This window comes from Myxine glutinosa, chromosome 10 (genome assembly GCF_964187855.1).
Source record: "Myxine glutinosa chromosome 10, kmMyxGlut1.1, whole genome shotgun sequence".
Classification (NCBI taxonomy): Eukaryota; Metazoa; Chordata; class Myxini; order Myxiniformes; family Myxinidae; genus Myxine; species Myxine glutinosa.
In genome coordinates this window covers 28,148,908-28,172,840 of record NC_136270.1, presented here as the reverse complement: position 1 = coordinate 28,172,840, position 23,933 = coordinate 28,148,908, and the positions used below count along the sequence as shown (strand labels likewise).

At 43.0% G+C, this 23,933-nt stretch overlaps 1 protein-coding gene across 1 annotated transcript in view; it reads right to left on the bottom strand.

Annotated features, from left to right (window-relative positions):
- The window catches only part of LOC137434320 (histone deacetylase 5), a 280,361-nt gene that overhangs the window by 63,980 nt on the left and 192,448 nt on the right, over nt 1–23,933 (bottom strand). The window contains exons 11-16 of the mRNA XM_078785493.1: nt 23,521–23,694; nt 21,351–21,525; nt 21,095–21,228; nt 8,380–8,497; nt 3,404–3,453; nt 2,066–2,173 (exon numbers count right to left, since the gene is read on the bottom strand). Of these exons, the coding sequence (XP_078641619.1) occupies nt 2,066–2,173; nt 3,404–3,453; nt 8,380–8,497; nt 21,095–21,228; nt 21,351–21,525; nt 23,521–23,694 (759 nt within the window). The remainder of the gene's footprint in view (nt 1–2,065; nt 2,174–3,403; nt 3,454–8,379; nt 8,498–21,094; nt 21,229–21,350; nt 21,526–23,520; nt 23,695–23,933) is intronic.

The window sequence follows — 23,933 nt, the reverse complement described above, 5'->3', positions numbered from 1 at the left end:
GTGAGTAAGTGAAAGGCCCTCGGAGATAGCTTCATCGCGGGAGATTCCAATGATTCTGAACGCTTTGTTTTCAACAGCGTGAAGACAAGCTAGGTGTGAGGCAGGAGCACCAGCCCAGTGGGGAGAGCAGTATTCCATTGAGCTGTGGATGAAAGCCTTGTATGTGGTGAGGAGCTCAGGTGTGCCAAGGACTTCGCACGACGGAGGATGCCCAGTCAGCGACTGGCTTTGGAGGCCAGATTTGAAATGTGGTTTTCCTAGGAAAGATCATGGCAGATAGTGAGACCCAAAAGCTTGAGTGACAGAACTTCTTGGAGAGGATTATTCAGAAAGTGGATGGGAGCGTTGTCCAGTCGGTCTTTTCGGAGAGACAGAGTAAGAGTGTGAGATTTGTCAGGATTGAAAGACATGTTCCACTTGTTTGACCAGTCTGTGATTTTGTCCAGGTCTGCAGAGAGTGAGGAGGCTGCAGACTGCCGATCTGAGGGATGAGGAATGGAGCGGCAGAGAGTGGAGTCATCAGCAAAGAGATAGAGAGGATTTTCAAGAGAGTCAGAGAGATCATTGATGAAGACCAGAAAAAGCACAGGGCCCAGAACACTGCCTTCCGAAGTGGCCAGCAATGAGTCCAGGTCTAAATCCCATTGAGCACTTGTGGGGAGATCTGAAAACAGCAGTTGGGAAAAGGAACCCTTCAAATCTGGGAGAACTGGAGCAGTTTGCACAAGAAGAGTGGGCCAAACTGCCAGTAGAGAGGTGTTCATGGGAAGCTCATTCATGGCTATAGGAAGCGCGAGACTGCAGTTATTTTGTCCAAATGCTGTGATACCAAATATTAAGTCTAGGGTGTCAATAATTTTGTCAATAATTTTCTGAATGCAATTTCTTTTTATTTTCTGATTTAAAAGGACATATTAAGTTCTAAATCAAAAACAAAGGTTGTGTAATATTAACAGTGAAATAAAGAATTGTGGAGACCAAATACTTTTGTCAATTTCAACGTATTTTTTGGAGAAAATTGTGTTATTTGAAAAAAGTGCAAGAGTGCCAATATTTTTGGCCATGAATGTATATATATATATATGACCCAATCAAAGGGAGAAATTTGAAACACCCCACGCCATGCCACCTATATGTTCTGCACGGACCGCATCCCCTCACCTCACTCCAATCTCCTCCCAAACGTTTTTCCTTCTCTCACCAACACTCAAACACTCTTCATTTTGTCCCATGTCATTCTCTCCTTTCTGTTCATTTTCTCAATTTACCGTGCCCCTTTCCCACAACTACTCCCCGCGCAAATATCATAGAGAGATAGAACGAATAGTTGGGAAATTAGTCTCTTGGGTCAAACTGTCTCAACCTAAATATCTCATTTTCATTTCCATTGAAACAAAAATGCACTTCCCCAACATATCATGTAAAAGACAAGGACAGCACTCAGTGGAGAGCATACCTCCACCAGGTGAACAGTTTATGTTTTGTATCCTAGAGTAGACCAGAAAATCACAATACAGAATCACATTTAATCAAAATCATCCATCCACAACTTTTTGAGATATTCTGCTTTGTATCGTTTTTGGCCCCATCTTCCAATGGTGAAGAATCACTTTAAAAGATTCTAGTAGCCGGATCCGAATCTGGATCTTCACCAAAATCTAATCATTTCGTCCTTGTCACATAGGCTACATCTCTGTCAAATGTCATCTGAATCCATCAACTTTTTGAGATATCTTGTTCACAAATGGACAAACGGAGACAGACAGACAGACAGACAGACAGGGGTGAAAACGTAACCTCCATCCACCTTTGGTGGCGGAGAAAAAAATATGCCCTGAAAAATAGGGTGGGTGTGGGGTTGGGAGGAGGTGAACAGAGAGCGGAAAACCAAATGCACAAATGCAATTAAGTTTCAGAACGTTCATACAAAATCATCCTGAAACTGTGGTGGCAGTGGCACATCACAGTGGCGCAGTGGCACAGTGGCAAAGCAGTGGCACATCTGACAGAAAAGAGCACAGCGCACAAATGCATTTTACTCGATTATCTGGTCTCTGTAAAGCACCTTCAGTTCTCCAGTTGCCACCTTCACCGCAAGCTCAAGAACACAGCCTACGGCCAGCCGGGCTGCACTTCCTGAGTGGGGTTCATTCCAGATCGTGTCACTGTCCACCTGAAGAAGTAATTTTCGTAAAATAACAAAAAAAATTATGTTGTCACAGAAAAGGACAACAGAGGGCATGTGTTAAGAATTAACGAATGCAAACGAGAAATATCCACAAATCAGACATCCCGGAAGACGTAAAGACAAAGCAAGTTGAGATGCCACGCATTCCTGGAGGTGCAAAAGGAGGTCCCTCTGAAAACGTCACCATATGGACTGCCACCTTAAGTGCCACATTTTATCTGATTGAATGGTTAAACCACATTAAAGAGGAATTCCGAGGTCTGCAATAACCGTTCAATTTGGAAAAGACAAGACGTCCAGTATTTGAATCGGTGATTTCAGTTTAATTTTTTTTTTAATGTTCGACTTCATGAAAAGTTACGTAAATTAGTTTTAAATGTAGAAGATTAATGAAAGAAATATTGAATCGAAAACCCGCTCTTGTCAGGTTGTCAGTTTCAAAATTGTCAGGTTGAGCAAGCTTTTGATGGGGTTACAGACAAGCATTGGCAAAGTTATAGCTTGAAAGGGAGGTGTTTGCATGACAAGGAAAAACAAGGAAATCCATGGAAAATGTACCCTGATGATATTCCACTGATATCAACTTGTTTTTCTACTTGACGCATTACGTTTGCTTATCTCGCCTGTCTTCGTCGCCGATTCTCCGACTAAACACCGGCTTCTCCATCAAAATTACAACGGGAATTAAAGCAAGAGGGGTCATGGGGGTGCCGTTCCTTTAAAGAAGAAAAAAAGCAAACACCAAACACAAGCAAGGCAGAGTGAATCGGTCACACCGACAGCGCGGCCCATCACTCGTGGCCGGTGACAAACAGACACCCGCTCCGGCCATGCAGTCCTGGGATAGGCGCCGAGGGAGGCCGCGTAGACTCTCTCCCCCAGAGGGGGGCAAACTCGCAGGGCGGTGCACCTCCCCCGCCTCTTCGCTGCCTGCCTGCATTTTTAGGGCTTAACACCATGGGGCCGAGAATCCAAAGCGATGATGTGAAGACATCCCCCTCACCAGCTGCCGACACTTTCGAAACAGTGAGCAGCACAGACTGACGCCCGAACGTTTGTTGACTTTAGGTGATGTGAAAACAAAATAAACTCCAATTAAAACTTGATCTGCCTGGCCATAACGAAGAATAACTAAGGTGTAGTGCGACATGTAAAAAGCCTCCAAAACAAATTGCTCAAGAGACTGCTCGTGGATATAAAGGACACGAGACTCACCCCAAGGCCACCGCATGGCAGCATGACGAGCGCCTTCTGTGGAAGAGACCCTAGAAAAAAGAAAGCAAAAAGGAATGACAAGAGTGCATTTATCATTCTGTGGAACTGCATGCTGCAAAAATCGAATTAAGTTTGCAACTCTTCAGTGCCCCAAACTCGACTGCAATGATATATCAGGGGTGCAGGATATGCAGCACAGGTGCAGAAAGCTTTGAGGCATAGCTAAAGGTATTTAGAGAAATGATCTTTCAGGGAGAGGTCTGCTCAACATCTGGAGCATCCTCCTTTATCACAGTTGATAAGTCGTTTGGGAGTCCTTCAACAAAATTATACATTGACGTCTCAACATCTCAACGAGTTCTTCTGCAATCATGAGATTGAAGGTGACACCACTACCATACCCGCCCCCCCCCCCCCCCCCAACACCGAAACGGGTACTTAACTTGAGCTGGTTTTGAGATCAAGGTTCAGTTTGCAAAATCTGTCATTTTTTTCGAATGTGCTGTAAATGAGGTTGACCATTTCCGATACAACTGAGGCACATCTGTGAAACATCTGCATAACATGTGGCCGGGAGGGAATTTCTCTCAAATTAATGGACCGTTGTTAAACAGCGACAAGACATCGATTTTGACTGCGGATCCTCCTGGGAATGTATTGCACAATTTTTTTTCCCCACAGATGAGCCCCATTGCATTCCAAATAATCAACATCAAAAGAAGCATATCAAAAACCAGTCATTTTCAACGAGGGTAATTCGTCTGGCTAAAGATGACTGGAGCATGGATTAAAGGATTTGCGCAGCAAATGTTTCAATTGGAACGTTGGACGCAGACAATCGACAGGGTCAGGTTTTTACAAATCTAAGCACACGGGGCCGTTTTTAGTCCACCATGCCAGTGCGGCATCCACATTAAATAACATGTCTACATGTGAAGGATATGAATAACATGTGACATGTGACAATGAATAACATGTCCACACATGTCCGCATGTTCTCCAAATGCGAAGTGAGTCAATACCATTGACGATTTACAGTTTTATTTAAAACATCGCATAAACCAAGTTATCCCATTACGGAATATCTATGGAGTGGTTCATATTTCCTGTTAACCTCGACAGCAAATTATTTTCTCAGTTTACGTGTTACAGTAAGGTGACCATGACGACACGAGCAAGTACACTGCGGAAGAGCGTCCTGACATGAACACATGGGCTTCACAAGAGATCACATTCAAACCGAATGAATCCGGTTATTTTTATTGTGTGACCTCTTGCGAGCACGTTGTATGACTGGCCGGTTGTGCCGATGAGGTTGGTTTGTGTAACGAATAAACAGCAACATGTACATGACATTACAATAAATCTCAATAATGTAAATGTTTTTTTTGTTGTTTTTTTTACGTAGAATGGTATAAAGGCCCATTCTTGTAGAGAACACCATCGAATTATTAGATCAGCGAAAATTGTTCACCACATGTGAATGAATGCTGAACTGGTAATTTTTTCCAAGGTTCATTGGAAGAAATGGGGAGGACAGTTGGTGTGTGGGGAGTGTGGCGATAAGGAGCACACGTAGGGTTGGGGAAAAGGGGATCAATCTTCTGGAGAAGTGGATCAGAGGCTTCAACAGGAAGTGGATAATAAATAAAAAAAATAACCACATTTAGAGGCCATTTTTCCCCGCAAAGCAGGGGTTGGCCTTTTTCGGGGACCGTGGTTGTTGTTGTGTGGATGGAAGTGGATGAAACAGGAATATCTCTCAGAAATAGCGTGTGAAACCCGGGAGATTGCGTTCACACTCTTCGCGACACCATTGATTGCAGTGTTCAAAACAATGCAATAAGTCTAATTAAATGCAGTTTTGCTCTTTGGATTGGGAGAACTGCTAGAAAACCGAGAAAGATGGAGCCTCTGGGGTGGGGAAAGCTGGACAGCATGATGGAGGGGGAGAAGAGCAGGAGCTGGAAGGAAAGGAACGTTGGCACAAGCTGGGGTGCTTGAGACAGCAAGGACGGGAAAGGGGCGAAATGGACGCAATGGTTTAATTTCACATGAAAAATAAAAATGAAGAATGTTTTTTTTTTCTTGGCTATTGAGACCTTCACCATTCACAAGCACACTTCTTTATTTCCATTTAGCGGATAAACCTTATGTTGCCGAAAACCGATGCAGTAGCAGCATCTATTTGTGAGTACAAAGGCATGTAACAATCCTCAAACTTGTTCATCTCCCAAGGAAATAAAAGGCCCAATGGCAAAAATTTAAATGTATTCAGAAAAGGGAAAACACAAGTTATGAGCACTTGTAATGATACTTTTATGTGATTCCCACCTTGTTTTGAACATAAATTTCAAAATAAAGAAAGTTTATTCGATTTCTGATAAAGCACGAGAAAATGAAACAATCTTGTGAAAGACAGAACTTTCTTATTCCACTTGTGTGAGGAAGACGATTGAGAAAGCATTGATCCACTGAAATGAAGGGGATGAGGAGGGGGATGAGGACCGAGGAGGTGGATGAGGACCCAATGAGGAGAGAGGGGGAGGAGGAGGAGTAGGAACCGAGTAGGAAGGGGGGGGAGGGAGACTGAGGATGAGGAGGAACCGAGGAGGAGGATGAGGACGAGGGGACCAAGGAGTGGGAACCGAGGATGAGGAGGGGAGGGAGACTGAGGATGAGGAGGGGACCGAGGAGGATGAGGAGGGGACCGAGGAGAATGAGGAGGGGACCAAGGAGGATGAGGAGGAGGAGGATGAGGACGAGGGGCCGAGGAGTGGGAACCGAGGAGGAGGGGACCGAAGAGGATGAGGGGGAGGGACCAAGGAGGATGATGAGGGGGGGCCGAGGAGGGGACCTAGGAGGATGAGGAGGGGACCGAGGAGGAGGAGGGAGGAGGATGAGACAGAGGAGGAGGAGGAGGATGAGGGGGTGGAGGAGGAGGACCGACAGAGGAGGAAGGAGGCATGGACTACTAGGAGAGGGGACAGAGAAGGATGAGGAGGGGGGGAAGAAGCGCAAGAGGGGACGAGGAGCGCGAGGAGAGGGGACGAGGAGCGGGAGGAGAGGGGACGAGGTGCAGGAGGAGAGGGGACGAGGAGCGGGAGGAGAGGGGACGAGGAGCGGGAGGAGAGGGGACGAGGAGCAGGAGGAGAGGAGCGGGAGAGGGGACAAATGTCAACGAGGAGAGTGGGACAAGGAGGAGGATGAGGTGAGAAGGAAAAGGAAGAAAAACTTTTGGAAATATTATTTTGCCAAATTCAAATCCTCAAGCTGATGGGACCAAGTTAAAAATTGCCATTCTGGTGTTGCACACAGGAGGACGCTACAACTTCAGAACTTTATCCTTCAAAATGTGCAAAGCTTGCTGATCTATCGTTTTGCACTTGCTTGTAAACACTCAAAAGACCCGAATTTGTACTTAGAAAGCTTTGCTTTTGAAACTGTTGGCTGCGTCCCGGTTTCCTTGTCAACATCCCTGCATGGGTCGAGTTTGGGGTTAATTACCTCGAATCACTGGGATCGATCGCAGTCAAACTGCCTTGGGCTGTCAACTTGGACTTAGAGCCAAAAACAGCATAAAAAAAAAGTTAAACGCAACAGAAAATGAACTTTTACAAAATATGAACCACAATGAACCATTTTGTTAACGTTTTTGTTACCTGTAATTTCAAGGTGAAGATAGATTGTGTACATATTCAGATAACGTAAAAACACAGCATTTGAAGTTTGCATCTAGCTTATGACAATGAAATGATCCATCTAAGGTTCACACATGATGACTCACTCAACCGTTCTACATTCACCTGTACTCGGAGTGGATGCTGATGGAACACCTTGGGCTGTGTTCAAGGAAACAGGAAAGCAATACAGCACACCGTGCTGTAAAAACACTCTTACAACTGCTATCGTGTGCCTGTCAAATGGAATGTGCTCAATTACTCCACCCGAAAACGTTATTCCAATGAAATAGCCAATTACAATTATTGGTTCATAACAGTGAAAACGATGTGCAGTTATCAAAATTCCCATCCAAGTCAAAATGAGGACGAGGAAATGGAAGGAACGCTTCAAGAGGCGAGCGATAGCCGGGTGGAGGGCGTTTTGCTTTTGTTCACGGAAAGGAAGGAAAAGGGGGAACGCAAAAGTGGCAGTAAGAGTTACCAGATGGGAGAAGGAAAACATGCATAGTGGCATGAAAGGGCGGCAGAAGTAATGCAGAGCTCTGTGATGGCTCTTCGCCTCGGGCAGATCGTGGCAATTTAGTCCAACGGGAAACCAATCTCAAAGCGACGTACCGTCGGAGCACAAAAAAGTGCCTCGGCACATCAGCAACAGTGGTGTCCAAATTAAACGCGACTCGAGCAGGTTGATTCCAACAGCTAGGAAAACACGACTAATCCATTGCTTCGGTGAAAATAACACGCTCAGGTTGGAAAATTCGTCCTCGGAATGCTTTGGTGAACAATAAGCGAGCCCAATGTGTGCGTGAAAGGACCGGTCGTGCTTTTGGCAATTTCCAATTTGAAGTACAGAATACGGTGCCAATACCACTAAAGAAACATGGTAATTATATTTCCAGTACAAGATGGCAGAGCACAATGAAGTAAACTGTGCACGTATGCCAGAGATGGTGCAATACGTCAGGCATAAGAACCGAAACATGCGCAGGCGAGGGCGGTGGGATATCGATTTTGATGGAAATACGGAAATAGGAATAAAACTTTGCTGCCTCTCTGTTGCCAAATTTAATGTTGTGCCAAAGAAGAAGAAGAGCATGCTAACTATAAGGAATAAGTTTCACTGGAACCCAAACCTTTCCTTGCACAAGTTCAATACCACGAAGACCAATTTGTGGACAAACGTTGAATTAATTGAGCCGTACCTTGAAAATCAGTTTTGCGCTTTTTGAAACTCAGAAATTCAAGGCAAAAGAAAATAAAAACAAACTTAATGGTGCAGGTAACCACCATTACCGAGCAGTTTCTTGTCAAGCCGGTGCTGGCCCAGGGTGCTGGTGCCGTAGAGCAGCACATACTGCTCCAGATGCACCAACTGCACCTCTTCAAGGCTGGCTTTACGTGGTCGAACACGCTGCACACAAATGTCATCGGTCTTTAACATAAAAAAACACATTCCTCACCAAGACACTTTCTGCGAGCTGACAAGTCTAACACTAAAAACAAACAAAAAAAAGGTGGGACGATTCAAAGCAAGAGCAAAATAAAAATATATCTGGACTACATATTTACAGGTGGAATTAAACAACTTTTAAATATTACCATTAACAATGCGTTTCCACAAGTCTGAGTAAAAACATGACTGTTCGCATGAAAACTATTTTTACATGAAGAGAAACTTTGGGGGTTGAAGGGGTACTGCAGGGGGCCAGGTATTTTTCTACGTCGAGTTTCGCTCCCTACAAACAAACATCCATCCATCCTGGCTCTCATGCTGGAAAAGGCATGATTCCTCGATCAAGGAGGAAAAACAAAAACAACAAGAAAAAGATCAATCAGAGAATGCAAACCCTTGCCAGGATGTGTTTTCAGTGGTTTTTAAGGCTTTTGTGTAAAAACAAATATGGCGGCCGAACCGATGACATCATTATTATTTTTTTCTCCACCGATTTATTCCTAGATTATGCTCAGGAAATTTCATCTTGATCGGATGACGTTTTGTACTTGTCAAATTATGACGTCATAATGGAGGGCACCTATGACATCCTCATTCACAGATGTTATTCCCGATGGAGAGTTCTTTACAATGAGCCATGTCTTCATTTTTCTATTCAGCGCTTTCGGAGATAGAGGTGCAAAGTTTTTCGGTTTTTGCAAGATGGCGGCCGAACCACGTGACCTATGACATCATAATTATCATAAAAAATTATACAGATGGAGATGCACCTATGGTGAAAATTTCCTGTCAATTGGACAAACGGTTGCAGAGAAAATCATATTTATTCTGTGCGGACAGACAGACAGACAGACAGAGAGAAACAGACAAACAAACAAACTCAAATGCAATACCCTCTCCTCTGGTGAGGGTAATAAGAGCGAGAATTGCTTTGCATTACATGTCCCCAACCGATGAGATATTTTCGAAGACCAACAAGGGCATAACTCAAAAATTGCCAAAAACACCCCAAAACTCAAACTTGTTGTGTAACCTATCATAATAAAGCCATTTGCTAAGTTTCAGTTGAATATGTTAAAGGATATTGGAAAAAAAAAAAAAGTCTGAAAAACCCCTGGTGGGATGAAAAGACGGATGGATGGACAGATAGCAAATCTATTGTCCCTTCCGGTGAAACAGGTAGGGGACAACAAAAAAAAACACTCTTTTTTGAGAGGTTCTTGCAAATTGAGCAAATAGCCAAGCTTTCTGAAATTTCATCACAATCTTTGCTACGGCAGTGGCGTTTACATACCCAGCCCTCCCGGTGCCAAAAAAGGAAGACTTATACAAGAGAAACTCGAATGTTTACTCATCAGATTGTTTTTGTACATTTCGTTTTCCCTGTTGTATTGCCCACTGGAGACAGCTATGCCTTTTGGGGAAATCCAAGAATGCCCTCAACAAACGCATGAAAACCTCCTACAATTGTGTCAGACTATTTTGATGAACAAACACACTGGTGTACTGACTGGCATGTTTGAACTTGTGAAAAAAATGCTTCAACTCTTTTTTTTCTCGGGGAAGAAGATGAACGTCTTCAAATCAAACTTCAACAAGTTACTTTGTTAAACCACAAGGATGTTTCGGGTTATTGGCCGGAATAAACTTTTAACATATCAAATTTGTCTTGAGAGAAGAGATTAAAGCCCGAGCGGATTTGGTGGCAAAATCCTCGCTGCCGAATTACTTTCCATTTACTTTGTGTCGGAAAGAACCGTCATTTATGAAGATTTGGTGCTATAATGCCTAGAGAGTGTGTTCCAAGTCTGAGAGGTCGGCTGTTCGATTCTGATCCTGACCAAGTCACACCAAAAAAATAAAAATGGTACGTTCTCCTTCCCTGCATGAAAAAGCATTTAGAGGATAGAGTACAGACAAACCTCATGGGTTCGGATCCATGGGGAGGGAGGATTTTCGACTCAATTGCTCCACCGGTTGTGGAGAGAAGAGTGAGGTCACAAAGATGCCACACACTCAATGCCCCAAGGAGTTACACCTCAGTTCCCCCCAGGAAGTCTGGGCTGGCACACCTGCCTCACACCTTGCTGCTCGACGTCTGGAAACCAAGGCCTTCAAGATTAATGGAATCTCCCGCGATGCAGCTTAGTTTATGGCCTATCACTTTCCCATTGCAGACAGATCGGTTGTCTCTGCCTTCTACAATCTCCTTCCTGGTCTTTCGCCCTCTGCTCTTTCTGTGCTCTGCGCTCTGTCCTCCCCCTGTCCCCACTCACACCCAAAGTCTTCTGCAGGGTGCACGCAGCCCACCATCAACCCCCCTTTGGGGAAACTGAAAATCCAGGATCATTGCTCACCTCCAGTCATTCATTCCTTCCTTCCTCCCCACCCCCCCCCCCCACCCCCCTCTCTCTCCCAGCTGTTCATGACATTCTCAGATCATCCCCAATCCAAAACCATTATCTTTTCTATCCGTTAACACCACTACCCCAATCCAAAGACAACCTCCGTCAAAATTCCATTTTTTCCTTGCTGAGCATTTGCTTCCATCTCCATCTTGTCCACTCAGTGTATCCTCCATGCCCCTCATTCCTCACCATATCCATTGTTTGTCCAATTCTCCCTCTATTCCTTCAGCTCTGCTCTTGGTGTTTCCTCCCCCCATCCCTCCTCTCCTGTCCTGTCCATTTTGTTCTGTTCCACCCTGGACTGCTCAGTGCTCCAGCTCTTCCATGAGCCTCGACTCTGTGTACAAAAAAGAAAACAAAGAAAACAACAATGCCACTGTGATTAGGCTTTCAAACTCATTCTCGCAAAACAATCCAGGATAAATAAAAGTGTATTTGTTCAAGTCCTTGTAAATGTTTTCACACAATGACCATGTAGAATACAAGGAACAAATACGGCGTTGATGAAGCACAGACATCTTGGGCCAAATGGCTTCCTCGCTGGGTATTTCCTCATAATACCACCTTGGGTGGCTTGTTGCAGTTTTGAAACTTTATAAAACGTTTCACATTTATGTTAACCTTTGATCTGTTGCAATATGTTACCAATTTGTTTCAAAAAAACAAAAAAAAAACAACTTTGACTCGATATACAAGGGCAGTTCAAGCAGTACATGGACTTTTTGTTTGAGAATACTTGTCTTCTGCAGGAGATATGTCTAACCTAATTCACAAAGATATGTTACCACCTCGATGCCATATGTATATAGAATTCTTTGGGTGGGCATGCAACCATTTTGGAACACGTTTGACCATCATCATTCGTAAACTTGATGAAAACCAGATGTCCTTCGAGTGGTCAAAAGAATCTGGACCGTGTGGAGTTAATTTTGAACTTCTCAACAAACTTCGAATACAGTACCCAAGATCATTTGAGGTCTGGTAGAGGCGAGATCGTTTGGTACCAGCTTGTTTCTTTCTCCACAACATGGAGGCTCGCTGGAACAGCAAGGTGACGCATGGTATGAAATGACCATAGGGTAACTCTTGGACACAAGTAAGCAATAACCTCTACTGAATTTCAAATGAGAATTGGGATCGTTGCAACCAATCGATTCCCTTTCACCTACAATCAAGCGAGCAACCTAACAAGTCTATATTTTCCCAATTGCTCTCCAGATTCTTTTTTAAATACCGGTGTGTACATTTGCTGCTCTCCAATCATCCGGTACCTGACCTGACTCCAATCAGCTGATAAAGATACAAGGTAACACCAAAACAGCTGTCATCTGCTCTTCCACCTCCCTCAATGCATATTATCTGTCCTTGGAGCTATATTATCCCTTAGGTTTCCTAGTTGTTTAGTTTTTTCCTCTACTTACACTTGGATCCCCTCAAGAAGGCCTTGCTCACCTCAGCTATTGGAAATTCTCCTGACTTTTTCCTGTGCAAACGCTGAAGCAAAACACTTCAACAAGATTGCCATCTCACCATCATCCAACAATTCTCCTGTGCTGTTCCTCTTCAAGGGGCCCACACATATCTTAACAGATTATTTACTGCTTGAAAACTTAAAAAAGGATTGCCAAGGTGTTGCGTTTAATATTTTTGGCCACATCGTGTTTTGGTTTGCCTAGTTATTTCCTTAACTGCTTCGGTCTACTACACTGATGTGAGAGTGACTCGAGTCCTGTTATTTTGCATTTAATGCCTTCTGCTTACAATATAACTTGTCTGGGTACCTGGCACTGCACTTGAAAAACCGATGTAGGGGTTTCAGCACATGTTGTGCATTGAAAACGTATTGAGTTATTGCCCTCGGGAGTGAGCTTTTGCTTTCTGGCCGGCGGCAGCAATGCATGATCACACATCCCAATATACACTTGTATTGCGGCCTTTAGTGGCCTCAAAACGGACATCAAGGCCAACATGTGGTATCTTAAAACCTTGTCCAGATTCTGAAGTACCGACACCCAAAATAATGCGAGTGCGATGGTTCGGTCGTGAAAGACCAACAAACAAACTCAAAATTATTTATAAGATAGGAGTTCCCATACAAGGAATTTTGATGCAGGAGGCCATTGGGCCTATCAAAGCCTGGACTATTTTTGCCAAGGTATGATTGTTTGTCCATGCTCTCCCTTTTAAATGCTGAGCGTCAAGCAGAGAAGTAGCACATAGCATTTTAAAAGTCTTTTGTACGACTCTGCCTTGGTTCGAACTGCTGACCTCCCAGACGTGGAGCATAAACTCGAACGATGCAGCTACCCAAGGTGGTAATGTTAACCTTAATAACACTGCTTATCTTCCTGGGTAATCACCTTGGTCTCTTTCTGCCTCTACCTTCACATCTCACTGGGCCATACCTGTCCTGCATCTCACATATTTGCTCCTTGAAGGTTGCCCATTTATTGGATGCAGAGTGGCCATACGTCAGCTTCTTCCCAAACTAGAGCACCTAACTCTTTTCGTCTCCTCAAAGTTTGCCTCCCTGAAATTTAACAGCCATACCTTACGATCCCAATTCCACAGCTCAACAATGTAGTTGCACACACTACATTGTAGTCACATGCCCCCAGATATATCCTACCACCACCTCCTAGACCACATTGGGATCATCGATTTCTTTTTAAAGATCTGAACACCGTACTCCCCCTTGTGGGCTTTTCTACAAACTGACTTAAGCAATCCAGGATTAGATTGAGAAAATCCTCCTCGGTTCTGCTCTTTCCACATTGCTGGATATTGTTTACCCAGATTGCCACACACTCTCCTATCTCCCCTTTCCAATGACAGCTATACATCTTGGAGCTTTCCAGTCCTGCCCTCTATCTACTTTCCAGATCAAGCCAAATCTCACTTACTCCAACTATTTCATACTCCTTGCTACATACTTGAGCTTCTAGGTCTTCAAATTAAATATTTAAGCACCTAATGGTGGTATATATTATCGTAAATTCCGCCCCCCCCCCTCCCCCAACAACCTTTTGTCGCCTTTCCCCACCACACATCAGCAGAAGTTTCCCCATCAACAGCATCTCCGGACTAAAAAAAGCTTCGGTCTAAAAATCCTCAAATCACTCTTCAATTCCCATTGCAAACTTTGCTGCCCCTTTTGTTTATTCCACTGCCATCATTGAGGAAACGTCCTGGGGTTAATTATGCCCCCTAAAAGACTCCCAGTGCTTGGGAAATCCAGATCCATGCTGCACACACCATTCATCCATCCACAAGTTAACATCTAACACTACTTGTTAATTCCAACACATTCCCAGAAGAATCATGAAAAACAATTACCTCGAAACCTCTTTCTCTCAATACGATGATGCCACCCCAATAGTTTGTACCTGGCCTTCAAGTCCTAAGAATATATTCTGCCAAGATCATTCAGATACCTACAAACACCACAACCATTGTCCTTCCACCATGACTAGAAAAAATGTCATCCAATAATCCATCAATAATTCATCAATATCCCTCAACCCCACCCATCTAAAACAAAACCAAATCCTCTCTTTTTTTCGATCCCTGTCTCAAAATAGGGTGTCAACATACCTAATAGCCTCAGCCCCGACAAAAACTATCTCCGTGGTTTCCCTCCCCCTCCCATTTCCATCCAATGCTCACCACCACATTCACACCACACCTGCATCATCCGCACCACAACCCTCGTGCATACCCACAGCATCCCCATCAGTACCCAAACCCGCAACCCCTCCTCCCCCCGCCCCCTCCCCCCAATGCCAACCACATCAACCGCAACTGCACCGGTCACCCTCACTTGAAACACCCCAGACATCATCATTACCCACTCCACCTGCACCTGAGCCCCACAGAGTATAATTAGCCCTTTCATGAATCTCGCACCTGTAAAGAAAAAAAAAAAAAATCACACCCATGTCCGAAGGAAGCGGTTCAGTTTGGCATTTTTTATATGTAATAAACAAAGCCAAGAAACGACCAAACCTATTAGAATTATCCTTTAAAACCCTCTATAATTAACTTGAGAACACATTAAAATTAGCCTTCAGAACCCATGAGAATTACCCTTGAGAACCCAGAAAAATTATCCTTTAGAACCATGCAAATTAGCCTTTAGAACCCATTAGAATTACCCTTTAGAGTTACTCTTTATAACACCTTAGAATTGCCCTTTCGAGCACCTTACAATTACCCATTAGAACCCTCTAGAATTACCCTTTAGAACACCTTACAATTACCCATTAGAACCCTCCAGAATTACCCTTCAGACCCCTCTAGAACCCTCCAGAATTACCCTTCAGAACCCTCTAGAATTACCCTTCAGAACCCTCTAGAATTACCCTTTAGAACCCTCTAGAATTACCATTTAGAACCCTCCAGAATTACCCTTAAGAACCCTCTAGAATTACCGATTATAACTCTAGAATTACCCTTAAAAACACCTTACAATTACCCTTTCGAACACCTTACAATTACCCATTAGAACCCTCTAGAATTACCCTTAAAAACACCTTACAATTACCCTTTCGAACACCTTACAATTACCCATTAGAACCCTCTAGAATTACCCTTTAGAACCCTCTAGAATTACCCTTTAGAATCCCCTAGAATTACCGTTATAACCCTCTAGAGTTACCCTTAAGAACACCTGAGAACTACCCTTTAGAATTACCCTTCAGAACCCACTAGAATTACCTGTTATAACCCTCTAGAATTACCCTTAAGAACACCTTAGAATTACCCTTTCGAACACCTTACAATTACCCATTACAAACCTCGAGAATTACCCATTATAACACTCTAGAATTACCCTTTAGAACACCTTAGAATTACCCTTTAGAACCCACTAGAACTACCCTTTAGAATAACCCTTTAGAACCCTCTAGAATTTCCCTTTATAACCCTCTATAATTACACTTTAAAATTACCTTTTAGAATTACCCTTTAAAACACCTGAGAATTAGCCTTTATAATTACACTTCAGAACACCTGACAATTACCCTTTAGAACACCTTAGAATTACCCTTTAGAACACCTTAGAATTACCCTTTAGAATTACCCTTATCCTTTAGAACACCTCAGCATTACTCTTTAGAACGCTCTTGGATTACACTTTAGAATCCTTTCAAATTAAACACGGTGGGTTAGAAGGGTTCTTCTTCTTTATTTTTGATGGGCGGATGGAAGGACATAGCCAAATACTGAAGCGGCTTCACCGCTTTAAAACAGCTTTTGTTCAGTTTCAGGTTGCTTTGCCATTCTCCTTCACAACTAAATAATGCACACCTCTGTTCCACAGCATGGAATCAGCATGTTGGCCGCCATCTTGGTTTGACCAAGAATGCTTTAATCAGAATTGACTGTCATATGGCCTGAAAAACTAACCTGCTTAAGTGACAATATCACTAGACAAAATTTAAGCATCGAGAAATTATTATTGCTGCATGTTCTACAATTAATTTGCATTGAAAATAAAATGCAAATAAACAAAGTACAGCTTTTTAGGTTGCAGAAAAAAAACACTTTTGGAAATGTAATGTGTGATGCATAATCTCTCTTTCCATCAAGGGATCCTTTGCCTTAGAAAGAGTCCTTCAGGTGATGGACATGTGTTCATTGCGCTAAAAATGGTTCAGTGTGAAACTTTTGAAATGATCATTGTAAAAAAAAAAAGCTTTCACAAACAGAGGGAGGTACATGTGATGAATGTGGTGATCAATGTTGTGCCCATTGGTCAAAATGTGAGATACTTTTGCAAAACCTTTTTATATCCGTTTAAAGAGGAAAGAACACCATTGACCTTGCAATGTCTGTACTCGACAGGTAAATCAGCAAGTCTGCAGCAAGTCTCAGGAAATAGGAAACCATAGTGGTGAATGCTTAAAGTTAAAAAACAAGTTCAGTTCAGTGATATTGTGAAGCCATTAATGAAGACCTTTTGTACAGGATTTTGTCCAGGCGGCTCTGAAAGTAGACATGAGGACAATGTGAAGAAGAGTAAAACGAATGTTCATTTACGTCCGAAGGATGTCTAATAAATAAATAAGAAATAAGCACAACTGACACGAGGCCGAGGCTTCAGACTTTGGCACGCTCACGAGGCTGCACCGTCGAATAAACTGTTCCAACCCATCATTTTTGACGGGACTTTTATCCCAGTTTATTTATAAACCTTGGAGTACAGTAAAATCTATCAAGGAATTTTTTGCAATGCATGTTCTGAAAAGCTGTTGTACTCGAGTTTTTGGTTGTTAACTTGACACATTGGAAACGTTTGGCTTTGTTCCCAGAAAAAAGTAATTGCGCACCGCTCCTTTCCTTTGCCATCTTCAGGTGTTGCATGACGTCATTGCCGGGCACAAAAAGGAGCCCGGCAATGACGCGCGCTGAAAGGGAGTACGCAGTTTTCATTCTGGTTTCTTGTTTGTTCGTTCGTTTGGGCAATATCTCAGCCATCCTTTGAGTAAGAACCACCATTAGAGGCCATTTTTCCCTGCAGAGCAGAGGTTGGCCTTTTTTGGGCACCTTGGTCACCATCCTTTCAGCAAGGAAGCTGAATTTTCATTTTCGGCACAAAAGCGAGCACATGCTTTGGCAAAAACTATTATTATATTAAAAAACAGTATTGTTTTTTGATCAATTAATTGATTAATTACTTAATTATTATCGATTTTTCCTTCTAATCTGGGCAATATCTCAGGCACCTTTTGAGCTAGGAACCTAATATTTGGACACGATAGTGACCAAGTGATGTGGCCATAAAGGATATTGTGGATTTATTTATAAGTGAATTAATCGATTAGTTATTTAATTTTTGGTTAATTAAATTTTTAATTAGTTTTCAAAAAGTTAGATTCGGATGAAACACTGGTGGTTTACGTATGCTATTAGCCAAATGAACCACCTTCAGAGGCCATTTCCCCGCAGAGCAGGGGTTGGCCTTTTTCGGGCACCATGGTCCACTTTTTTTGAAGCAATGTTTTATGGCTGGATGCACTTCCTGCCGCCAACCCTGTTATTCGCCTGTTGCGACACAGGGAATTACCAGGCAACTGGTACTCAATTTGCCGACCTCGGAAGGATGACAGGCTGAGTCAACCCCCCTGGCATTAATTCAGCAATCGAGCGGGATTCAAACCCAGGATCCGAGGATCCCAAGCTGCCACCCTAACCGCCAAGCCAACACCAGGCAATTAGCCAATTGTACACCACTCCCTCCCAATACCGTCTATGTGCTTGAGGATGTTATTTATTTATTTGGCATGGGGGCGGTGTACTTTGAATGTATCTGTTCTTGTTGATGTTAAATCATATCTAGTGAACATAGTTGAACATATGTACACGAGACTAGTCAGTAACCTCAGCCTACATTGAAACAGTTGACACGTATAACCAAAGCATTCCATGTGGAACGGGTAAGGAGACTTTAATAATGAATGAATGAATGATCGTTTTAAGGTCATTTTTTTCCCCGCTAGAGCAGGGGTTAGCCTTGCGGGCCCCATGACAATCATGGTGACCTGTTTGAGGCAATGTTTTTATGGCCGGATGCCCTTCCTGACGCCAACCCTTGGTCACGCTCTTCGATGCGCAGGGATACGGTGCACCTGTTCTAAACCGGGGTACACACCGTGATCATTCATCCCAGCAAAGCTGGTACTCAATTTGCCGACCTCGGAAGGATGACAGGCTGAGTCAACCCCCCTGGCGTTAATTCAGCGATCGACCGGGATTCGAACCCAGGATCCTAGGATCCCAAGCCGGCACCCTAGCCGCTAAGCCAACACCAGGCTACACTTGTTTAATAATACACTTGTATATTTATTAAGAATGTTAAAATTAAACGTACAACATAATAGCTTAAATTGTTGTCTTTTAAGATAGCATACTTTTTTATGTTTCCTTTTAAAATGACAAATCGTGATGAAATTTACAATTATTGACAAAATGCAAATAATCCAAAACAACTGACATATTTCAATAATCACAAAATCTTTTTATCGGGTTGGGACATGCACAGGGTTAACGATCAGGGCCAGGTTTTCACCAGCACGAATGTTCATAGTTTGAATAAGGTTTCCCATGTGAGTAAGACTGGTCTTCTGTTGGACATGGTGTGCTGTCTGGAAAGTGGACACTCCTTTTAACCTCAGTGGTGAAAGGTATGCGACCTGGTGGCCATGAATGCTAGCACGCTGCACATGTACACGGTATATGTCATCATTGACCAAATCGCTCACGCCCTCGACTGACAATCATTCCCTCTGCCACCAAAGGTGGACAGTGGTTAAGTTTTCACCACTGTTAGTCTGCCCGTCTGTCTGTTCACAGCATATTAAAAAAAAAAAGTTAAGCATGGATTCGGACACACCTTGGTGGATGAGTTGGGCAGGTGACAATAATAAGCAGATTCAAGTTTGGTTCAGGTCCCGATGCAGATTCGGCCCATCAGGGGAATACAAAATGTAAACTGTTCAGCCTGGCCGAGGTATGCGCTTTACCGAGTGCCGTTCTAGTTTACCACGTTCCAAATAAATGTTGATAGTCAATGTTTATTTTCAAAATATTGTCAATAAGTCATTATAAACTCAAGTCGCAAGTACCAGACATAAAATCCAACATCCGAATCTCAAGTCAATTTGTCAAGTCCGAGTCAAGTCGCAAGTTGCAAGTTGCAAAATTTTGCACCTCGTCGACTTGTCAACAATTCTGCAGTGAAATACTTGTGCACTTGGCAGTGGTTATTTGCAACCAAGTGATTTTAGGTCATTGCATGATCAAGGCACTATCCTCAAAAAGTGCCCATGTGGCATGATCATGGCATGATCAGAGTTGTTTAGATGCTTCCCTGCAGCACGACATACAACATTTAAACATTTCATTAACGTTTCCCGAGCTTTGTTTCGGAGTCGAATGTGTTTTTACCAGTCGTGTTATTACCTCCGCCACCCAAGGTGGATGGAGATTATGTTTTCACCCCTGTCTGTCTGTCTGTTTGTGAACAATATATCTCAAAAAGTTGTGGACGGATTCGGATGAAACTTGGCAGAGGTAGCGTATGTGACAAGGACGAAATTATTTGACTTTGGTGAAGATCCAGATTCGGATCCGGCTAGTAGAATTTTTAAAGTAATTCTTCACCATTGGGAGATAGGGCCAAAAACTATACATAGCAGGATATCTCAAAAAGTTGTGGACGGATTTCGACGAAACTTGGCGGACCGGTTGGTTGTCTGACAAGAAAGAATAGATTCGATTTTGGTGAAGATCTGAATATGGATTCGGATATGAGAATTATTTAATTTATTAAGTGATTCTTCACCATTGAGTGACAGATAAAACCAACACATAGCAAGATATCTCAAAAGGTTATGGACGGATTTGGACGAAACTTGGTGGGCAGGTTGTGTGTGTGACAAGGACGAATCGATTCAATTTTGGTGAAGATCCGGATACGGATCCGGCTAGTATAATTTTTAAAGCGATTCTTCACCATTGGAAGATAGGGCCAAAAACGATATGTCGGAGGATATCTCAAAAAGTTGTGGACGGATGATTTTGATTAAGTGCGATTCTGTATTGTGATTTTCTGGTCTACTCTGGGATACAAAACGTAAACTGTTCACCTGGCAGAGGTATGCTCTCTACTGAGTGCCGTTCTAGTTTTAAATAAATTTTACTTTTCAAAAATAAACAACAAGTGCAACGCCCCAGTAGGAAAGAACAGAAGCAACATGCATGTTTGTTAAACTTCAAAAAAAAAAAAATTTGCAATGAGGTTTTCAAGTGCACTATTTTCATTAAGAATTATATCCAGTGTTTTTTTAATTTTTTTGCAACACAATTTTGACACGAACCAACCATACATGAATGCTCGAATGTCACAACATTTCAGGAATCAGAAACTTGCAGCTCATTTGGGTGCAATTTAAACTGTGTGTCAAAAATGTTGGACTCACTCCAGTTGTGCCATCCCACATCCCTTCCCACACACTTCCGAATAAAAGACTCGAGTCAACGAGGCCAACGCCAGACGGACAAAACAACTTATTAGAGCATCGCACCAGTCAGGGAAGTACACAATGAAGTGAGGAAAGGATTTAGTGCATTAACTCCCACTCAATACCTCACACTTAGCCACTAGGCCTGTTTCCTGCAGACGGGACCAGATGCTCTGAATACGGCCTGCATGCTCGGGATGTGAAGTGTTATCTCCACAACTGCACTGATGTTTCTGCATCTGTGTGTCGTACACCAACCCTGAACAACCAAAACCACCAATCTGTTAGCGTGTCCATTCAAGGAATATACAAACAGGCAAACAAACATCAGTTGAATGAGTCCTTCAAATGATGGAGCTATCAGATGGAATTCGACAAGACCTGTGGTGAAGCGGTGTTGGCGGGCAGGTTCTGGTTGTGGTAAGCAGGCGTAAGCCGGAGTGGAACGCGTGCGGATAAGGGGTCGTCGTGGAGGCAGGCCTGTAGAACGGCCTGCCGCTGCAAGCTGTGCTTGGTACAACTGCAGCTGCTGCATCCGTTGCTGCTCCAATAAGGCCTACAAGGTATTCGTAGGAATTTAAACTCAGCTGGTGCGAGGATATGAAATACAACGAAAAGCTTTTGAAAATCTTCAAGCATGCTGCCAGAATGTCTCAAACGGCTCATGATAAATCGTAACACTGATCCAATTTCAACTGAAGAATTCGAGCTCACACAGCTGTTGCGAGCGATACAAAGCTTCACATCTCAACCAGATATCTGTGGCTTTCAAAGAAGAATTGTTGAATAAAAATGCCCAGAAAATACCCCCAAACCAAGCACACATTCTCTGCATCATGAATAATGTCACACGTCTTGAAATGTAATCCACAATGCATAAGGAGATTGCACATTAACCGCAGCGGCCAAAACAAACATTGTTTATCACACATCTTGAAATTTAATCCACAAAATAAACAGTAGTTTCAGTTAATCAAGAGAAAATACCAAACCCTTGGCAGAAATTAATGACTTTACTCTGCCATAAATGTACGAGACAATCCACACATGCCAAACATATCCCCAACAGACACGAAGTAAAACATCCGATGACTCAGATTCATATACGATTTATTTATTTATGTATTTGCAAACATTCACTTACTTTCAATGAAATCCTAGCATTGGCGACTACTCAGTTTCCATAGACAGTTGTGTTGTAGGTTTAATGCACCATGACAACATTGCATCGTTGAGATCCATCACGTCAAATGTACAGGACGTGTCCGTCCAGTGCAGGTGTCTGTGATGCGTCCAGGGCAGGACGCATCACAGACAAATAAATCATCTTTGAGATGAGCATTTTATATCCTGGATATCTAAGGCGCAAGTGCTTTTTAAGACTATATCTTTTCAATAAAGCACAAGCCCATAAAAATCAAAATGATATCCCAGTCATTGAAGGCCGAAGCAGAACATTTACTCTGAGCACATTCCTTGCATTTACATAGGTACAACCAAACTCAAGCAGCTTATCTTGAGATGGCTATGTTCCTGTAGTTGTACATCTCACCTCACAAATGTATTTAATTTTGGATTACAGTACTTAAAGGCCCATGGAGCTTGCACACAACAACAAGGGCAAAGGATTTTAGCACACGGTGTACTTCCACATGAACAACATGAACAACACGGACAAGAGGAGACAACAGACAAACCACCACGGAGTATGCGATTTGTACCTGGGATTGCATCATCATAAGCTAACTGCTCAGTTTGGGAACTGCTCACCTTCACTCCTTCATTCCTCTTTTCTCCCACCTCTGGAACAAACCCCCTCACTCTCTTCAATCCCACTCCATCCTCCAGGTCTTTAAAACAGCTGTTCACCACCATCTCTTATCTTCCCCCATCCAAAACCTTGATCTTTTCTACCCCCGCTAATTTCACCCCAAATCCACTTTTTTGAAATACCAACTTCTGTCCTGGAAGTCCTTGGTGTCCTTGTGTTTTATACTTCTCCCACCCCCCTCCCCTCCCCCTTCCCACGCCTCCTCCCCCCAAGCCCTCTCCCTCCCACACATCTCCCTGCTCTCAAATGTTGTGTTTGTGTGCTTCCCCTTCTCTCCCCATCTTGTCTTCCGCTCCCTCTTTTTATATATTTTGTTTGTCTGGTTGATTTGTTTGTGATATAAATGTTAGCTCTTTTACGAGCCTCGATTCAGTATACAAAAAAACCCCCAAAAAAACAAAAAAAAACAGGAAAACCCACAATGGATATTGATATGTTTGGCATATCTGGCAGTACAAGGAAGTGTGTGATTGCAGCATGGCCGAAAATCTCTAGATTCTCCTATACCGCACTTAGCATTGCCAGTGAAGATTTGAACTCCCAAACAGCAATCCATTCTCCAAGAATGTTTTAAACAATATAGAAAGAAAATCTCCATCATTACAAAACCGTTAAGATCCTTTCTTAAAGGAAGGGGTGAGTGTATGAAGTGAGCATTTTTGAATTTTGTAAGGAAATCTGAGATACATGGCAGGATGTGAGGAAAGATGGACATTTTACCTGCCCATGTAACGAGATGTGATCAGATCTTGGGCGCTTCTCAGCAGAGCCTGGCTCCTCGTTGTCTCTCTCACCTTCACATGGCTCCTGCTTCACACGCACCTTTCCCGGCCTGGGACCGTCACTGAGGCTCTCGTCGGTCTCAGGGCAGCAGCTTGTGGCATTTAATGACAACTGCCACAAAAGCATTTCAAATTGCTACTTTGTCATCATGCAATGGATTTAAAGAATTAATGAACCAAAGTTAATCAAAATAGTTTGATTACAGACAATTAAATAAACTATCCATTGAATGGAAATCAATCAGATGGCAATCCTTCCCATGACCGAATAAAAATAACTGGCTCAAGGGGTGACAAGGTGGCGTGAAGTCAGAAGTTAGGATGCTGGGCATGAAATCCCAAAAGTCATGG